We start from the raw sequence: 20,977 nt of genomic DNA, 5'->3' as shown, positions 1-20,977 counted from the left end.
CCTATTCATATACACATCCAAATGCCTCATAAAGGTTGCAGTTGTACCAGCCTCCACTATATCCTCTGGCAGCTCATTCCATACATGTACCACCCTCTGCATGAAAAAGTTGCCCCTTAGGTCTCTTTTATATCTTTATCCTCTTCCCCTAAACCTATGTGCTCTAGTTCTGGACTCCCCGATCCCATGGAAAAGACTTTGTCTATTTATCCTATCCGTGCCCCTCATAATTTTGTAAACCTCTATAAGGTCACCCCTCAGCTTCTGACGCTCCAGGGAAAACAGCCCCAGGCTGTTTAGCCTCTCCCTATAGCTCAAATCCTCCAACCCTGGCAATACCCTTGGGGTTTGGGGGGTAATTCTGCATAAAACAGAAGAAGCTAGCATAAGGAGCAGCACATAAACTGGAAGGTGAATGGAATGTTGCCCCTTATTTCAAGGGGGTTAACTTATAAGAGTAGGGAAGTCTTACAGCCCATGTCCAATGTGCTGGTGATACCATATTTGCAGTACCGTGAGCAGTTTTTGTTCCCTTAAGGAAAGATATTTCATTGTAGGCAGTTTAGGGAAGATTCACTAGCATGACCCTGGTATGGCTTATGAGCAAAGATTAAACGGGTTGGGATGAAACTCACCGGAAGAATGAGAGGTGATCTCATTGAAACATTCGCTGAAGGATTCCTGACAGGGTAAATGCTAAGAAGATGTTTCCCCTGAAGGAAGGGTCCAGGACTCAAGGGCATAGTCTTAGAATAAAGGGATGCCAATTTAACATTGAGATGAGGAGGAATTTCTACTCTGAGTGTTGTGAGTCTTTGGAACTCATTGCCACAGAGAGCACTACAGGCAGAGTTCTTGTGTATATTTAAGGCTGAGATAGATAGATTCTTGAACAGTAGGTGAATCAATGATTGTGAGGAAAGTGGATATGAGGAATGCCAGACTAGCCATGGTCCTATTGAATGGCAAAGCGGGCGCAAGGAGCGAATGGTCTATTCCTGTTCCAATCGTTTTGGTCTCATGGCTTCTTTGGAACTCTGAAGAGTTGGACTCAATATGTTAACTTGTTTCTCTCTTCACAGATGCTGCCAAGCCTGCTGAGTTCCTCCAGCAATTTCTGAGTGCAGTCCAGAATTTCAGTATCAGCAATATTTTTACTTTCTCAATCAATCAGTTATTTTTTTCAGCCACCTTTGCATGATTCCTGTTATTGTACTATCAGACTAAAAATTGTGTTCACTATGATTTTAATTTCTTTAACTGCTAAAAAAATTACAAAATATTGTGAATGTGAAATTCCAGACTTTATTTGTTAGAAGTGATTAACGTGACAGATGTAATGAAAAGAGATATTTTACAGTCAATGTTTTTTACACTCGGCACAGCTTTTAAAATGAAAGCCCTTATTTTTTAAATATTGTCATTGTGTTTTTTAGCTTCTAAATGAATCCCACATGAAGAAAATGTGTTTGATTATTCTTTCACCCGCAGGCGTCTTGCAGGAAATGACTTAAAACACATCCCCTTGGGAGCATTTGCTGGTCTTTACAATCTTAAAGTCCTGTGAGTAAACTCCTCTTTTATTTGAAACCTTTGCTGCTTAGGTAATGAGTGTTTTTTGAAGCACTGAACAAAAAAAAACTGCAAATATCTTAAGTCATGTGGAATATTGTGTTCAGGTTTGTAAGATGTTCACATGCTCAAATTTAACTCGACTATTGGGAAACTGCTGCCAAACGACTCAGTATGTATTACTATACATGTAGGCTTAGCTGTCAGAATACATGTTCTATCAGAAATTTCCCATGCATAAAAAAAAATTACTGTCCAAAAATACATGTGTTTCTGACCATCATAGACTCTTGGATTGGTGCTGCATTGCAGATGAGTACAAGCAAGTCTACCTTGTCCATTTGGTTGGGCCTAGGGTTCCAACACAATACTTGTAGCTGTAAATACAGGATAAGCAAACATAATTTCTATTGATTGATATTTTCAAGGGCAATATCATGTTTTGTGATTGAATGTGCTTTCTGAAGTTTGTTCACTTTCATTTTGCTGAGAGTCAAGTCTAAGCTTTTGTGAGCGTGGACTTCATAAAACTGTGTGAAAATATCACATAAAAATGTTATCTCACCTTTGGAAAAATGTGTTCAAGATTATTTTGTTTAAGAATCTGCTTCTATTGAGCAACTTGGCACATCGTCAATACCAATCTTCCGAATTTATTTCTTAGTGCCTTAAGAAGCTAAAATCTCTAATTTCATTGTGCGTGTTTTGAACAAAGTATCACCTAATAAAGCGATAAAGTAATGCATAGCCTCAAATAATAAATGTCAAAGAGGACACAATGCAGTGTATTTTCATAGGTGAAGGCTCTTTGAAGCTGACAGAAATTTGAGATATGATCATTAATCATCTTTGCTCTGGCTAGTAAGGAAATGTTTGTTTCACCTAAATAATGAGTAATTCATTTTGCCTAGGGACAGAAGTTTAGTACACATACTCCTGTGATAGATATGAAAAAGGTGTTTGTCAGGCCAAAGATTGTTGCATAGAATGCATTTGCCTTCTGCAAAAGAGATGGGATAAAGTGTGAACAGAATTGATTGTTGGTGGCGAAGACAGCTACACTTTCAGGACAGCTTGGATTTTGTTGGCACTTGAAGAAATCCAAAGGAGGGATCATAATCCTGATCCAGGTACTTGTATGACTTCATGAAGCCATCACAACATTGGCTAAACTAATAGGTTCAATTTCCATTGCTGCCAGTCACTGGTAGATAACCTTTGTCAGTTTTCTCTTATAAGAGAGAACAAAGGAAATAAAGAGACTTATGTTTACACAGGAATTAATTTCCTCTCTGAGATGCATGTCAGAATGTGGAACAATTCATAATTTTGAATTGCCCATCATTGCTGTTATACAGCTTGGTGCAACAAATATTTCTGATATAGAGTCACAAATTGTTTGACGGAGAGACATCTTGACTGACCATCCTATCCTATTAAAATGTGTTAATGTTACAAAATACTTATAACCAAGGTGACCAACGTATGTGGTGAAAGAAAACGGCATCATAAAAGAGGATTACATATATTTTTAAGACTATTTATCCTAATGTTATAAAATGAATTTGTTGTAAGACAGATGCAATAATTCTGTGGTAACTTCGAAATGTAGTACAACAAGTACCCCTTCAAACTATTTATTTCAGTCAAGATGATCGCAACTGTTGGTACTTTCAAATCCAACTGGTACTTGTCTAAGGCAAGCAGTGAGTCTTGGTACACAAACAAAAATTGTTGGAAATAATCAGCAGCATCTGTTGAAAGAAAGCAGAGGTAATGTTTCCAGTCCAGTGATCCTTCTTCAGAACTGAGTTCTGCTTTCTCTCCACAGCTGCTGCTAGATCTGCTGAGACTTTCCAACAAACTCTGTGTTTCTGATTTTCAGCGTCCACAATTCTTTGGGGTTTCTTTTTGTTTAGTGCACCTTGGTTATGTATAATGAAATTTAAGGCTTCCCTGTTTTCCAACAACAAAGTATAAAATTCTTTTGTCAGTATCATACTCTCAATTTGGAGTGTCAATGATTGTTGTTGAATTGTTAATCCCTGCAGTCTTGTTGATGCCAAGTGGACTATAAAGTTGTCAGCAAAGGCCAATATTTAAAAAGTAGTCACATTTATAATGGACAGAATGGAACAACCATTGCAAGTAAAGCACGATCCCAGATGCAGCTATGAGTTAAAGACCCATAATTTATTTAATGATGTTAGTTAAGAGCCAAATGTTGTAACGTACATCACATCAAATGCTCTGGTCTTTTTTGAGAAGGATCAGTGTATTAATTATATATTAATTGTGTTTAATTATGTGCAGGTGTTGGGCATTAACTGGGATTTCACTCAAATGCTTATGATTAACAAGTTGATTAAGTTAACATAAATATTGTGAAGTGATATTTGTTGAAACAGTGAATGGTTGAGTTACGAGCTGTATGCTTGTAATCTTTTTTTCCCCTGGGCTCCTCTTGAAGTCAGCTCTTTAAGTTTTGAGTTCTAACTTATATTTTTTTGGGAATCTTATTTCCATTCTCACTAACTCTTGTACAGGTTGTTCTGCTATAACGTGCACTTTGTTAATACGAATTCCCATATAATGCGATTGACGAATTAGGGACTTTTAAAGTGTGTATTGGTTATAATGCGATTCCGGTCCCCTTAGTTTAAATGGTGCTGCTATTACACAATTTTCTAATAACACGGGATTGCGTGAGAATATAACTACCACATTATAGCAGAACCAACTGTATTAGATGATGCAGTTCCATGGTAACATGACTTTTTGTATATCTGACTTCTGTAGTTTTGGACTCCTACAGTAGCTGAATTAGAAGAATTCATCAATACCCTCAGTAATTATCAAATGGTGGTGTAACTTACTGTCATAGCAACTAAGACAAGCATTCATTTCCTAGACACTACAGTCGTTTGGTAGGACAGGACTGGAGTAATACTAAGAAAGATCCACTTTCTTGAAACGTTTCTTCTTGTACTCATCATCACACTGGCAATAAAATTCATATACCACATTATTCATTTGCGTGATAAGCAGAACACATTCTTTTCTTGAGGGTAGCAAGTTAGTCTAGCATAATATTTAGAACTAGCTTCACCTGTTGCTCAACTCTGCGATATCTTATCCTTCAGCATAATCTGAGAAGGACTGGTTACTTTACAGGACCAAAGGTGACCATCTTATGAACTTCATGTGTTTAGGATATGTACACTTTCTGTGCCATTATAATAACAGCTATTACACTATTTATCCTTCTGGTAGATCATATCAAACAGCACGTCCTTTTGGCTATTCACAACAAGCAAGCTACCAACCATAAACAGCCAGCCTATGCATACACAACTCTCAACCCAGCATTCATGATTCTGCCATTTTCAACATTTGCTTGAATGTATGAGGAATTTAGGGTTATTGACCATAGTCACAATGTGATGTATTTGTGAATATTGAAGGTGACATATATTAATAGACAACACCCTACTTGTTACAGACAAAAAGAATTTGTACATGCACTACTCCTGTTTCAATTCAAATAGATGGCAGCCATACACAGAATCCTTTCTCAGGGCAATGCCTTGAACAATTAAAGTCAACCTGACTGGTTTAAAATTTAAAGGCAGCATGGCAGTTAACTGCCAACCAGACTTAATGGATGCATTCTCCATGGCATTATCTGTACCAAGCAAAATTCACTTACCAATTAATCTGTGTTCTCCTCTCATGCAGTATAAATTCTGGTTTTCATCTTGAACATTTTTTTTGCAAATTGATTTGATGAGTTCAAGACAAAATGTTTTGGCAATACAACACCGTGGTATTTAAACTGCCCAAAACATCAGATATATGTTAGAATAAAAATTATTTTCAAAGTGACTGATATATATTTCTACAAACGCAAAGCCCCACCCTAAACTCTCTCACCGGAGAGCAGTCAGGTCAAAGCCAATATGTTTCCAGCACATATTCACAAAGATGGATGTTTCTAACCAGGAAGTTACCATGCCTTTATTTAAAAAATTGCATTTCAGATCTCAATTTCAGATTTAAATTAAAAAATTATTTTAGTATTCATTACACAGCTTCAACTTAATTTCCACCTGAATTTAAGGAGCCTTCAGTCAGAGATCTCACATTCATTTGCAAGTAATTCATTACTTCAGTGATCTCAGGTTTTCTGAGCTCATAATCAATTGACTGTATTGACTGTATTGACTGTATTGACTTTATTGACTGTATGAGCCCATTCTCTCTTTATACCCTTCCTCTTTCTCCTCCATTCCTTATTTGCAGCTTCCCTGTCTTCCCAGCCCAATTTACAGCCTCCATACATTTTCCAATCCTGCAGCATTCCTGTCTCCCCACGACCCCCATTCAGTCTCCATGTCCTCCCACCCCTTGCAGCCTCTTCTCTCAACTTTAAAGTCCACTGCAGCTCCCTTTGGGCCTCCATTCTTCCTCTCCCTCGCAGCCTTATTCTCACCAAACTTTCTGGATCCCTCAAGCAGATAAAAAGACAGGTCCTGGCTCCTCCCTTCTATTCTAGACAAGAAAGTTGCCTCTGGCCCTGGCACAGTGGCAGCTAGCCTTTAGATCTTGTCACCTCCTGCTCCTGATATTCTGGCTCTGTTCCTGCCCTGGGCAGACATTCCCCAGGAATTCCATCGCTCCAAGAACTCACCTACCTAGCTGCTGGAGGCACCTCCAGTCACAGGCTGGTTCTCTCCCATGTTTACTGCTGATAGGTCCATTGTTGAGTACCGAAAAGTGTGGTGCAGGAAAAGCACAGCAGGTCAGGCAGCATCCGAGGAGAAGGGAGGGTGAAGCAGATAGGTGGGAAGAAAGATGGACAGACGGGACAGTTCAAGAAGATGGTGCCGAGTTGGAGGGTTAGTTCTGGGATGAGGTGGGGGGATGAGAGATTAGGAAACTAGTGAAGTCTGAGGGGAGGGGAGATTAGAAAACTGGTGACGCCTGACCGGCTATGCTATTCCAAGGCCACACTTTTTGAATCTGATCTCCAGCATTGGCAGACCTCACTTTCTCCTAGCCACTGTTGAGTATGGAAGGGAACAAGCCTGTGATTGGGGGAGCAGCTTCTCACTATTACCCTGCGTTCAGCTTGGAGTGGGGGTTGACTTTAATCCAATTGATCATCTTGCGAGTGGATTTTCCAGGGCATTCTGAGGTCCTTCAGGGACAGATTCAGCCACTGACCCGTGTGTTTTGAATGCTGCTTGTTACGTTTTCATGCTGTGAATAAGTGTAAGACTCAGTAAAGATTGGATGCAGCACAATCCTTTGCCGACTGACTTTCTGATTCAAACAATGACAACTTGTATATTCAGCTGCTGGATAGCCCAACCTTGGTATAGTGTTTCCTCTGAAAGATGCCAACTCAGGCAGGGTAGATCCCTCAGCGGTGATCTGAAATGTCAGCCTTGATCAATTGTTTCAGTCTCTGGATTTGACATCGGGCCTGACATCTGGGCTGTATTTAGCCTCCCCATTCTGTTTTTACTGATTCCAAAAACAGCAAACGTTTCTATCCTTCCTTCTCAATTAGCAGACAAGCCAGAATAACCCCAAGAGCTCTTAAAGTGTGCATACGCAGCATTTTGACAAACCAACTTTATAGCAATGAGAAAGTAATATAATCACAACTTGCCCCTTAATTCATAGAATCCCTATAGTGTGGAAACAGGCCATTTGACTCAACAAGTCCACATCGAACCTCCGAAGAGTAACCCACCTAGGTCCATTTCCTATTACTCTACATTTTATTTTTAAACCCCTGACTTATGCACCGAACTTACACATCCATGAACACGATGGGCAATTCAGCATGGCCAATTCACCAAATCTGCACATCTTTGGATTCAGGGAGGAAACCGGAGCACCGGAAGAAACCCACACAGACACGGGGAGAATGTGTAAACTCCATACAGGCAGTTGCCCGAGGCTGGAATCAAACCCAGGTCCCTGGTGCTGTGAGGCAGCAGTGCTTACCACTGGGACACCATAAATTCCTGCTGAAATGTTTAGTAACAGCAGTTTGCAGAAATAGACTGGACAGTATTTGATGGAGGGAAACAGGACTCTCACCTACTGACTGGAGAGTTGGCAAGATCTCTGTATTGTCCATGCAGGGAAGTCCTGCTGCTAATTTAAGTGCCTTTTCTTGGCTACTTAACTGAATATTGACATTCCTTCCCTAAAGTCAAGGATCAAGGCCTTGAGTGGGGAGGGGGGGGTGACTCTCAATCTGCTTACCGAGGTATTGCCCATGTCCCCAGACCTGGGAATCCATAAGCAATTCAGTCCAGGTCTGCTGCTTGTGCTCCCCACTTTCTGATGTCCAATCACCTCCCATGGGGCTGGGAGTAATATTAGCAGCCCAACAGAATGGATAGCCCACTTAAAGGCATCCATTGGTGGCGGAGATGGTAGATCATCCATAGGCCTTCCTGCTGTGGACTTCTTAAAATTCTTCCATGGAATCTGAATGTTGCTGGCTAGGCTGGCACTTACTGTTCATCCCTAATAGCCTTCTTGAAATGCTGTGGTCCACTGGGAGTAGATATTGTCACAGTGCTGTCAGTCTGATGTTCCAGAAATTCAGTTCAGCAACAGCCAAAAATTGGGGTTGAAGTGGGAATTAGAGGGGTACAAACCTGTCACCTCTGATCTTATTAAACACATCCCCACCACCAAACTCATGGTGAACACTTTAAATACTATCCGCTGTTTAACTCATCTTTCCTTCAGGACAGGCTTGATTGCAAAAGATTTGTGAAATGAATCTTGTTTTAATTTTTGCACCTGTCTCTCAGCAACTTCTTCCCCAGTCGCAGAAGCTTGTTCTTATTTTAAATGTATATTTCTGTGTTTGTTTTAAGGAACAAAGTTTAATCAGTGCTGCTTTTTAGCCAAACTCTTCCATTTGTAATCATAGCCAGTAACAGTCAATGTGAGGTTAATTCAGGGTTTTCCTCTTTATTCTAACCTTCCAATAAAGTTTCTTCACCTCCAACCCTATTGAATTCCCAGTTTTCATACTTTACTCCAATAAGCTCAGAAATACTGAATCTTTGCAGAACCCTTACCACGTTTATTAACACCAACACTGGAATCAAATCAGGGCCTTTACTGGTTAGTCTGATTCAGTACTACATTGGATGATGTAATTAGTCATTGAACCACTTCTTACTTAATAGTTTAAGTAACAAGTCTGCGGAAGGATGATTCGAAGATAGCACAAATTTCTATCATCCGACTTTGCTAGAACTGAGAGAATAGATAGCCACTGTTAGTTGATGCAAATTCAAATGCTACCTGCAATCACACTATATTACAGTCAAACTGCAGTGTCATTAAAAACAAAGTAATCATAATGTTGAAACACCACACAGCTCAATAATATCTTTGTAAAAGGTATGTTTTGCTAATCATGTTGTCAGTTCAAGTAACCTTTGTATATTAAATGCTTTTTTTAGAACTTAACAATTCAACTAGTTCACAGACCAGAATGGCTATACATGGCTTTGCCAGTGGGATTGGTCTGGTAACTTTGTGTGCCTCGTAAATGTCATCTTGATGCTCTATTTACATAATAATTCTCTCATCTTCAACCTGCGAATGACATTTGGAATTTTCACTGATCAAATTGATGTTCAGCTCTGATATTCTATTGCAAATGAAAAGTTAAGAAGTGTTAAAATTCATTCTTGAGATGAGGACATTACTGGCTAGGCCAGCATTTATTGCCCATTTTGGGGTGGGGGAGAGGGGGGCATGGGGAGCATTAACAATCAACATTGCTGTGGGTCTGGAATCACATGTATGCCAGTCCAGGTAAGGATGGCAGTTTTCTTCACTAAATGACTCTAGTGAGGACTTTTCTGGCCAATTGATTCATAGTCATAATTGGACTCTTTCATTGAATTCAAATTCCACCATTTGTCATAAGATTTGAACCCAGGTCCTGGGTCTCTGGATTAACAGTCCAGCAGTAATACCACTAGGCCATCACCTTCCCAATGCAGCTGTGACAAATGCAGGTAACAGAGCAATCACTGCTCTAATCACATCAAACCATGAAACCATTGGTATTGGTGTTTTGTTTAACTTCTCAACTCAGCTCCAGCATTAGTGACTGAAATAGAAATGGTATTTTCCAAGATAGTGCCTGAGAGTTTCCTCAGGAATGCCTTGGAAAACTGGGTCTAGTTTTTGCACAGGTGTAAAAAATAATTAATAGCTATACAGTTATAACATTTGTCAGACTTTTGGAATACTGCATGCAATTCTAATCTCCCAACTATAAAAAGGATGTCGTGAAACTTGAAAGGGCTCAGAAAAGATTTACGAAGATGTTGCCAGGTTGGAGGGTTTGAGCTATAGGGAGAGATTAAATAAGCTGGGGCTAGTTGCCCTGAAGTGTCATAGGCTGAGGGGTGACCCGATAGAGGTTTGGAAACTCATGAGGGACATGGATAGGGTAAATAGACTAGGTCTTTTCCCCAGGGTGAAGGAGTCCAAAATTAGAGGGTAAAGGTTTGAGGTGAGAGAGGGAAGATTTAAAAGGGACCTCCGGGGCAACTTTTTCACGCAAAGGGAGGTGCGTGTATGGAATGAGCTGCCAGAGGAGGCTGGTACAATTACAACATTTAAAAGGCATCTGGATGGGTAAATGAATAGGAAGGGTTTAGAGGGAGATGGGTCAAATGCTGACAAATGGGACTAGATTTATTTAGGATATCTGATTGACATGGGTGAATTGGACCGAAGGGTCTGTTTCCATGCTGTACATCTCAATGACTCTAAGATTATGAACTTTAACTTTCTGCTGAATTCATTCGCAAACAAAACATGTTAGATATACACAATTAAACATTTTTTTTAATTCTTGTAAAAAAATGTTAATGGTTATTTGTGGCAATTGCCAATGAAATATTTTCCATCAATTAATCATTACAATTTTATGCTTTAGGGATCATATCTAAACTTGTAACATAAATTGCAATAAATAAAAGCTTATTGTGAATTGTAACTTGATGGAACATCACAAAGCTTACGTTTTGATGCTCTAACAAGTTCCCTTTGGTTTTTCCAAATAAACAGCATGTTACAGAACAACCGCTTGGGGGCAGTTCCTGAGGATGCATTACAGAACTTGCAAAGTCTCCAGTCACTGTAAGTACAACTCTGTAATACTGCATAATGCTGAGCAAATATCAAAATACCTAAGTTGTATTATACATCAAAACCAAATGTTTAGGATGAAACTGCCTCTTCATGTGTTCTATCATGCCAGATATCAGCACTAGCTGAGAAAATTAGAGAATCATTTCTTGGCCATCATCAACATCACCCTGAAACCAGGCACAAGTGATTCTCATGTTCCTCTTCCTCTTGTGGCCTTCAGCTGACATTTGGAATTTTGAGAGAGACCATAACCTCAGTTAATAAAAAGCAGCAAATGACAGCTCAAGTCCTTCCTATTGAAGAATCCCACTATTGTACTGTGGTATCTTGGCTGATGGTTGTCCGCTGAGCTTGATGTTCACTCCTACAGGAGTCATTTTTACCAATAAATGTCACTCAGCTTGTTTAAGCAAGGGGAACAGCATTACAGTATGGTATGAACATGCACGTATTTTCCAAAAATACATTCATTTTCTCCCATGCCTTTAAAATATTGAAAAGATCTTCTTCATTGTGGGTAATTCAGCAAAATGTTGCATTAAGTTTTTAGTACTGGAAGAGCAATTTCCCTGTCTTCAAATGATGTGAATTTTGAAAGCCCAAAAAATGAACTTTTTTGAAGATTTTCTGACCTCTAGGAGATCCACCACAGGAAGCCTGTTGAGGGGTCTAGCACATACTGACAGATGTTTAATGGTTTGACACCATCTACTGTTATTATTAGATGCTGCATTATAACATAGATGCATTTTAATGGAATTATTAATCACAGGGCTCTTTCCTATAGATTGTCTAAGTACTGTCGTGCATTATAGAACTTTCCCCAGTATAGATAGTTGTCAGAATGCATTTAAGACAGTCAAAAAATGGGCTTTGATACCCTCCTGTCATGGTTTGGACTGAGATTGAGACATTGAAATATTCTTTTTACTTTGAGTTTTTAAAGATTATTTTAATTTCCATTCATTAAAATAGCAAAGAAAAATATAAGTGGAAGTGAGGTCAGAAAAAATGCATAACCTTACTGATGTTGGTTTACCAGTCTCAAACATAAAGCATAGTCTTAGTCACTAAATTCCAGAAGAAAAGTAAATCCTTTTTTCAGGATAAGAGGTCATAAGTAGACAAGGAATTGTCTGGGTGTTAACAATAAAGAAGGAGGAGCGTTTAGATTATTGGAAATTGAGCAACTGAGACACTACAAAATCGTAGCAGGAGAAGACTTGAACCTTCTGTCATTGGCTGTTGTGATTATTGGCATAGAAGGATACTGTTAGCCTATCAGGTTTATGCAGATCTCTGTTGCGCTATCCAGCCAATCCCATTCTTCTGCATTTCCCTGAAGTGTCCTTCTGAAATCATTAGTATTTTCCCTTTCACCACCTGTATCATCATCAGTTTCCAGGTCATTACCTTTACTGGGTTAAGAAAAAGTTCTTGACCTCTTCCCTGCATCTTTTGACCAGAACATTAAATCTGTGTCTCCGGTCCTTGTACCAGCACCTAATGGAAACAGCTTCCTTTGTCTAACTTAGGAGAAAGTGAGGACTGCAGATGCTGGAAAGTCAGAGTTGAAAGGTGTGGCACTGGAAACGCACAGGAGGTCAGGCAGCATCCAAGGAGCGGGAGAGTCAATGTTTCGGCTGTACGCCTTTCATCAGGAATGTAGAGAGTGGGACTGTCTTACTTATCCAAACCTTGCTAACCTTGCACTCCTCTAACAAATCTCCCTTCAATCATGGCACTCCCTTCAATCTCTGCAGTCCAAGGAGAACATACTTTTCTTAACCTCTCCAATCTAACTTTATAACTCTAATCCCTAACCCCTTTTACAATAAATCCCCTGTGCCTTCTTAAGGACCACCACATTCTTTTGGCAGTGCAGTGATAGAGTACAGAGAATTTGGAGCTTGATTATGTACTCCACACACTTATGAAGCCCAAGATATCATTTGCAATGCCAACTTACTCTGCATAAAGTTCGTTGGCCTCAAGTGGCGGAAAACTGATTGATCTCACCAGGCTCCAGTTATGGACAATGAAATAAAATGGCCAAGAACACCAATATTGATTGATTCCAATAATTCATAATGCATGTACAAATATGAACATTTGTTCAGACATAGAAGAAATGTCACTGATTAAGTAGTCCACTGGCACTCCCATATGGAGAAAGAGCACTTTTGTGGGATGAACCAGGCTGCCTGATGTTAATGGAATCATACTCGAGGAATGGGTCAGTGCATTCAAAAGAGGACAAAAGGAGCAAGAAGAGAGAGGGAGTTAAAATATTCAATACTTTTTTGTCAGGTGGGTTAAAACAATCATTCTAGATTCTGCAGAGGTTTACTTTCAGGTAAATTAGGCTGAACTTGTAAAGCAGAATCGTATACTGGGTGCCTTTTGTCAAAGTTTATTGTGGAAAAGAAAGCAGACAGCTTTCCTTGTTTGCGGCTGTTCATGGTCAAATTATTCAAGCTATCTTCTGTTCAGAGATAACTCCAATAAAACAAATGGTTCATTGTTGAATTTTTAAACTCTGAGGCATGTTAAATAGAATTTTGTTAGAAATGACATGACAGCTTAATTTCTTTTCCCCCTTTTGTAACCTGAATTCTCTCCCTTCTGAACCAAAGTAAATAAAGGTGTCAGACCTAGAGAATGGTATCCAGTGACCAGAAGATGAAGTGTATTGGTCAATAGGAGTGTTACAGCAGCTGGGCAGCAGGCAATGAGATGGAATGATAAAGGTAATACAGAATGTGTACTGCTGGCTAGAGTAACTCCTTAGAGAAAGACTAGACTTCTTTTGTTCATTTTGGAATTGAGTTGAGTGCTGATTAGATAAAGATGTGCTGCGGTTTAGTTTCATGCTCTGTTCAGTTTAATAATACCACATTTACCAGGTGTCACATTCCACAGCTACCCAGCTAAAACCTGGTGCATTGGTCACTTCAGCATAAAAGTCACACCCAGGAGGTTTTTATGAAGGCAAGCAAATAAACTCTAACAGTGCAGCAGCACAATAAAATCCTCCTGGTTCACACAACAGCAATACATGAGCAACTTATACATCAGATCTTGTTATTCAGAGTAATTCTAGAATTTAAAAAACAGAAACGCTGGAAATCTAGAATGGAAGTACAGTAGGAATTTCTGCAAGTACTTTCCAAACTCTAGGTCAAGTTTCTATAGCTTGACCAGACCATAAGGCTGCTGTCTCAATAGAAGCAACGAGTGGTGGTTTAACCTAAGGGTCACCATATATCAAGCAAATGGAGAGGTTGAGAAGGAGGGTCCTTTATGGTAACTTTAGTGAAATCAGGAACTGAGCCCACTGCTATTGGCCTCCCTTTGCATTGCAAACCAGCCATCCAGCCAACTGAGTTATCTAAATGTCCACCACCTGGAAGGACAAAGGCAAGAGAAGCATGGGAACACCACCATCTCCAAGTTCCCCACCAAGGCACTCATCATCCTGACTTGGAAGTGTACTGCCTCTCCTTCACTGTTACTGGATCAAAATCCTGGAGTTCATTTCCTAACATCATCAAGGGTTTCCTTATGTTCCCGTGGACTGCAGTGAGTTGAAGAAGAGCTCACCATCACCTCTCTTTTCTCAAAGGCAGTTGGGGATGTGCAATAAATGCTAGCATAGTTGGTGAAACTCACATTCTGTGAAGAATAAAATAAAGTCAAGATCAATCAGCAACTCAATAAGAGCAGGATAAGGTAACACTTTTGAATGAGACCCTTTGTTCATTTGCATTCATTTACTTGCACTGATTCCTAAACATTTAAATGATAATTATTATTCATCATCAGAAAATCAAAGATCTGAAATTTAGGTCCACAGTGTGACCACTTCTGGTGATACAAATACCGCCAGCTGGTAAATGAGAATCCCTCCAGCTAATGATAACATGGCCTGTATATAATGTGACCTGACTCTAAGGTTGCAAATACACACATACCACATGAAAATCAGAACCAAGCAGCATGCACACTTTGTGATGCCTGTCAGTCTCTGCCACTGACCTGATGCTCAATCTACCATTTTGATCCTGTTAACGTATTTACTTAAGTACTGCTGTGCAGTCAGATGCAGAATTGATGACTCCCTCCATGTTATTTCTTGGATCTAACATGGAGTGTTCAACTGAGTAACATTCGACAAAACTTGCTGTTGCAGATTTCGTGCATGTATTGTGTTAAGTGTCATTGGAAGAATTTTCCAAACTGTATAGATTTATAACAGAGTGATGCTAGATTTGCCATACAGTTCAGAGAACCTGTAAGGTCTATCAGACTAGTTACACTGGGCTGCACACTGGAATCATGTTTAAGTGAGATCAATGCAAAGATCATGTGCTGCCTATCTCAATGAGTAATCCTGTCTTGTTTCCATTAGTTAAGTATTTATATATTGTGTTGAATAGAAATAGTCTGACACCCGTTGTTCTGCATTCTTTCAGGTTGAATGTGAGAACACAGCTATGTTAGCGTTGAGTGAAAAATATTTGTCCCTGAATAGATCTGTTAAATAGATAATGGTAGTGGAATTTACGTTTTTTATGAACAGTAAGTTTATATTGTCAGAAAATTCAAGTCATCTTCCAACATTCTTTACTCATGCAGTTGGAAAGGCAACAACCATAATTTATGGTGAAAGCGTAACCTTCTGCAGCTGATGAATCATTGCAGTGTGATTCAAAGCTAATCAACTATCTTTGTAACCATTGGGTTTTACTGGTAAGGTTTTGGAATGCAAAACCATTCACACTGACAAAGCATATAATTTAGGATAAAATTCAATTGTGCTAGTCTACAAGAAAAATGCAAATTTAATCAGTGGTTAAAAGCATAATTCAATGCTGAACATTGTGATATAATTTTCATTACTTTCTGCCTCCAAAAATGAAGTGTTTTCAGGCTTTTCATCACTAAAAATTCATGTCCTTTTGATTATCTTTCTTCATAGACACAAGTTAGAGTTCTATCCCACTGCCTTCAACATAAATGAATACCAGGGAATTCAAAAAGCAACTATCTCAAGGCTTTTGAATCAGGATCAAATGGTGAGACTGTGCCATGCCAGGAATGATCACCTGACATGATTTTTGCAGGTGAAAGTGAGGACTGCAGATGCTGGAGAATAGAGTTGAGAGTGTGGTGCTGATTTTTGCAGGATTGGCTAATTAATGGCCAGAGGGCACCTCCATCATCCATTTGAGGATAATGGATTGGTTCTTGAAGCCGGACCACCTTCTAGCACTGAAGTACTTGCAACATGTCCCCCTCCTTATTTTGCTAGGCCTGCTATCTCTTTAGCCGTAGATTGAATCTGAACACTCCTGACCTGTCCATTGAACTACTGGTTGCTATTGTGTCATTATCTCTCCAGGCAATATAAGTCAGTATAAGTTTTATCTCTAAAGCCCGTGATTGAAATCTGGGGTACAGCAGCTCCAATAATATTCTCAAATCATCACTAACATTCAAGTCACCTTAGGAAGCAACTCTGTAACATAATTTAACAAAACCATCCCTATCCAATGAGCATCTTGACAATGTATTTATATATTTGTTCAAACTATTTACTTGGTGATTTTTCTTCCTGTTTTTATTACATCATTGTTGGGGGCTTTGCAATTTTGTCACTAAAACTCATCATTGGTATCATTGTGAATTATCTAGATAGCTCCAGCAATTTAATTAGGTTTTGGATTTCCTCCTTTAATTCTTATAAATCCAAGTCCCATGATTAATTAAAATATTCTGGATTTTGTTTTCCAATTTTCTCTCCTTTACAAAGTATGGAGCTGATTCCATAAGGCACAGGTTTACCAGACTATTGAGGGTTACATTATTTGACAATGTATGTGAATGGTGAGTGTAAAGGGAAATCATCAATGCTTTTCCTGAGGCATTGGAAATTGTCAGGAGTACTGGGAATTGCAGTTTGCTTGTTTGTCTTGAGAAGCCTAATTGTGATTTTTTTTAAAAGCCCTGTTTTTACAGCACGTCCCGAGGATTAAAAATTCGACCATTCTGGTCGTTAGTGCTTACTTCATCACAAGGTGTTTGCATTTAACCATGAGGCCACTGGAGTCAGCTATTGTTTATGTCATAATTCACCTGTTGGTTGTGTCACTGTGAACACAAGTGGGTAGTGCAGTAACTTAGTAATGTATACCCTGGATTTTGGTTCTGAATCTAGTTAAAAGGCTGAGACAGACATCTCTTTGCCAAAGTGAAAAGAATCCCAACTATTATGTGGTTAAGTGACATGGGTCCAGCTTTATCCTTGTGGTCAGAATTCCACACCACAAAAGTACCCATCATTGGACTGTAGTTGTCATTAATTTTGCATTTGTTTACTCAGATAGCAGCCACAGTGATGGCTGATGCAGAAAAATCAAAAAACACCAATAAAAGTCACTGTAGTCTTAGCAGACAACATGACTGTGCTCTCATTAGAGGGAGATGACTGCTGATGTTTTAACTTGAGGGTCTCCATGCCTCAGGTGAAAGGAGGGATTGAGAAGGAGAGTCATTCATTGTAACCTCAGCCAGTGCAGGAATTGTACCCATGCTGTTGGCATTACTTTGCATGGCAAACCAGCTGTAGAGCCAACTGCGCTAACCGACCTCCAATTAGGCATGCCTGAGGCTAGGGCAAAGATGCCTTTGCTTAGAATACTGTAAAAGTGCCCACACTCTATGAATATGCTCTACTGGCCCATGCTATAACTTAGCTGAAAATGTGTTGCTGGAAAAGCGCAGCAGGTCAGGCAGCATCCAAGGAGCAGAAGAATTGACGTTTCAGGCATGAGCCCTTCTTCAGGAATGAGGAAAGGGCTGATGAAGGGCTCATGCCCGAAACGTCGATTCTCTTGCTCCTTGGATGCTGCCTGACCTGCTGTACTTTTCCAGCAACACATTTTCAGCTCTGATATCCAGCATCTGCAGTCCTCACTTTTTCCAAGCTATAACTTAATTTAGATTTCATGCTTAAAATGGAGAAACATTCCAATTATCCACAATCCTTCTCAGCTGACAACATTCTGTTGATGAATCTAATGGATTCAAGGGAGGGGGAGCTTGTTCTTGTAGTATAGTGGTAGTATCCCTATCCCTGGATGGGAGTCCTGGGTTAAAGTTCCACCTGCTCCAGAGATATTAATAGGATCTCTGTTAGAACAGATTGGTTAGAAAAATAAGTTAATGAAAATAAACTGATTCAAAAACACACTTGAAAAACAATGCCTTATGCATTCAGAACTATGGCAGTGGCTGGGTTAGGGAGTCTTTAAGTCAAATTACAAAAACTCTTATACCATAAGTACTTTAGCAGCAGGATGGTGGGGTAGCAATTCAATGACTTATGATTCCTGTGGAACAAAATGTTACACAAACTGAACACTTTTGATATTTGAAACAACATCCTGCAGGTTTGAACGGGAGGTTTCATGTTTTAATAAGTACTACAGAAAAACAAGTAAACTCCACTCCTTCACTATTAACTGAACTGGCCAAGCAAGTCCTATAAAACATTTCTCATTGCAATTTATCTTAACATAATGGCCTGTGCAAGATGAAAGTGTAGCTATTCAATCATTTTTTTGAATGTCCTTATAAAATGCTTTAATTATGTCATTCGAGTAAGGAGTAAATTATTGAGTTTGTGCAGCTTAATTTCCTGCTCAAATCGTTCCAAGTTTTACATTGCAGTGGAGTGTATGTAATGCTTGTCATGGAACACCAAGTCCAATAGGAACTCACTGGGAGTTCGGTCAGATCTAGCCTTCTTGGTTCAAAAGTAATGATGAAGTAACACACCCACAGCTTTCCTTCATCAACATAACTGGCCTCTAGAATAACAAGTCAAACAATAAGGAGCAAAGTTCCATGTTTTGTTGGAAAAGCTGTTCTTTTGAATTAAATCAAGCATGATTGTATTCCCAGGCAAAGTGTAATACCACAGTTTACAACGGAGTAATCAATAAGGTACATTGAGTAGAATAGTGCAATTATGCCATACAATGGACAAGGAGGGCCTCAGCTGTACTTATTAGGTGGAGTGTATCACTTGACATTTTACAGGAATTAATATCCTCTGGAATCTCTGCTTTCAGCTTCTCTTTTAAGGGTATGAAACAAAATTTTAAGGGTTGAAACATGAACTTTCAAAAGTTGATTACAGTAGATTATTTGCAGGTAAAGGGCAATGGTTAGCGCTGCTGCCTCACAGCGCCAGAGACCCGGGTTCAATTCCTGTCTCAGGCAACTGTCTGTGCGGAGTTTGCACATTCTCCCCGTGTCTGCATGGGTTTCCTCCGGGTGCTCCGGTTTCCTCCCACAGTCCAAAATTGTGCAGGTTAGGTGAATTGGCCATACTGAATTGGCCATGCTAAATAGCCGGTAGTGTTAGGGGAATGCGTCTGGGTGGGTTGCTCTTCAGAGGGTCGGTGTGGACTTGTTGGGCTGAAGGGCCTGTTCCACGCTGGAAGTAATCTAATCTAATCTAAACTAAGTAGGAGGCCTTCAAAAATGTGATAACAAGAGTTCAGAGGCATTATGTTCCTGTTCGAGTGAAAGGCAAAGCTGGTAAGATTAGGGAACAATGGATGAATAAAGATGTTAAGGTTCTAGTCAAGAATTAAACTCAATCATATATTAGATATAGACAACTGGGATCAACAGGGTTGCAAAGAAAAACCTGGGAACTATAGACCAGTAAGCCTAACATCTTTGGTTGGTAAGTTACTCAAGAGATCTGAGAGATAAGTTATACATGTATTTGGAAAAACAGGGTTTGTCTAGGAGTAGGCAGCATGGCTTTATGCGTGGGAGATCATGCTTCACAAATTTGTTAGAGCTCTTTGACGAAGTCATCAGGAAGGTTGATGAGGGCAGGGAGGTAGATGTAGTCTATATGGATTTCAGTAAGGCCTTTGATAAGGTTCCACATGGTAGGCTGTTCTGGAAGGTTAGATCACATGGAATCCAGGGAAAGCTAGCAAATTTGATTCACAATTGACTTGATGTTAAGAAACAGAGGTTAATAGTAGAAGCATGCTTGTCAGACTGGAGGACTGTCAGTAGTGGTGTGCCTCAGGGGTCAGTACTGGGCCAGTTGCAGTTGTTATCTATATAGAATCATCTCCCCTCCCCCCACCTTATCCCAGATCCAACCCTCCAACTCGGCTCTGCCCTCTTGAATTGTCCTACCTGTCCATCTTCATTCCCAAAAATCCACTTCACCCTCTGCTCCAACTTATCACCATCAACCTCCACCTTCATCTACCTATTGCCTTCCAAGCTACCTTCCCCCAGTCCCAGCCCTTCCCATTTATCTCTTCGCCCCTTTGGCGACCCCCCACCCCCAGATTCCTGATGAAGGGCTTATGTCGAAAAATGTTGACTCCCTTGCTCCTCGGATGCTGCCTGACCTGCTGTGCTTTTCCAGTTCTGATCTCCAGCATCTGCGGTCCTCACTTTTTCCTAGAGTCATAGAGATGTACAGTATGGAAACGGACCCTTCGGTCCAACTCGTCCATGCTGACCAGATATCTTAAATCAATCTGCCAGCACTTGGCACATATCCCTCTTGATTTGGATGAGAATGTACAAAGCATGATTGGTAAGTTTGCAGATGACACTAACATAGGCAGTATCACAGAAAGTGAGGAAAGTTATCAAAACTTGCAGCAGGATCTTGACCAGCTGGGGAAGTGGACTGAGGAATGGCAAATGGAGTTTAATATAGATAGGTGTGAGGTGTTGCATTTTGGAAAATCAAATCAAGATAGGAGCTTTATGGTGTCAGATAGGGTCTTAAGGAGTGTAGTGGAACAGAGGGACCTTGGTGTTCAGGTGCACAATTCTCTGAAAGTGGAGTGCAGATAGACAGGGCAGTGAAGAAGGTTTTTGGCACACCGGCCTTCATCAGTCAGTGCACTGAATATAGAAGTTGGGAAGTTATGTTGCAGTTGTATAAGACGTTGGTGAGGTTGCACTTGGAGTATTGTGTTCAGTTTTGGTCACCGTGCTATAGGATGGATGTTACTAAACTGGAAAGAGCACAGAAGGACTTTACAGGGATGTTGCCAGGACTGAGCTAGGAATTTTTTTCTTTAGAGTGTAGGAGACTGAGGGTTGCTGGGAGGGGGGGGGGGGGGGGGGG

General features: G+C 40.0%; 1 protein-coding gene across 5 annotated transcripts in view; it reads left to right on the top strand.

Moving 5' to 3' along the window:
• LOC122559759 (leucine-rich repeat-containing G-protein coupled receptor 5-like) overlaps nt 1–20,977 on the top strand; it is a 166,877-nt gene that overhangs the window by 87,641 nt on the left and 58,259 nt on the right. For all 5 annotated transcript variants that reach the window (XM_043709740.1, XM_043709737.1, XM_043709736.1 and 2 more), the window contains exons 3-4: nt 1,492–1,563; nt 10,705–10,776. In XM_043709740.1, the coding sequence (XP_043565675.1) occupies nt 1,492–1,563; nt 10,705–10,776 (144 nt within the window). The remainder of the gene's footprint in view (nt 1–1,491; nt 1,564–10,704; nt 10,777–20,977) is intronic.

This window comes from Chiloscyllium plagiosum, chromosome 19, assembly GCF_004010195.1.
Source record: "Chiloscyllium plagiosum isolate BGI_BamShark_2017 chromosome 19, ASM401019v2, whole genome shotgun sequence".
Taxonomy (NCBI): domain Eukaryota; kingdom Metazoa; phylum Chordata; class Chondrichthyes; order Orectolobiformes; family Hemiscylliidae; genus Chiloscyllium; species Chiloscyllium plagiosum.
The sequence above is the reverse complement of the archived record's forward strand: the minus strand, read 5'-3'. Positions and strand labels throughout refer to the sequence as shown.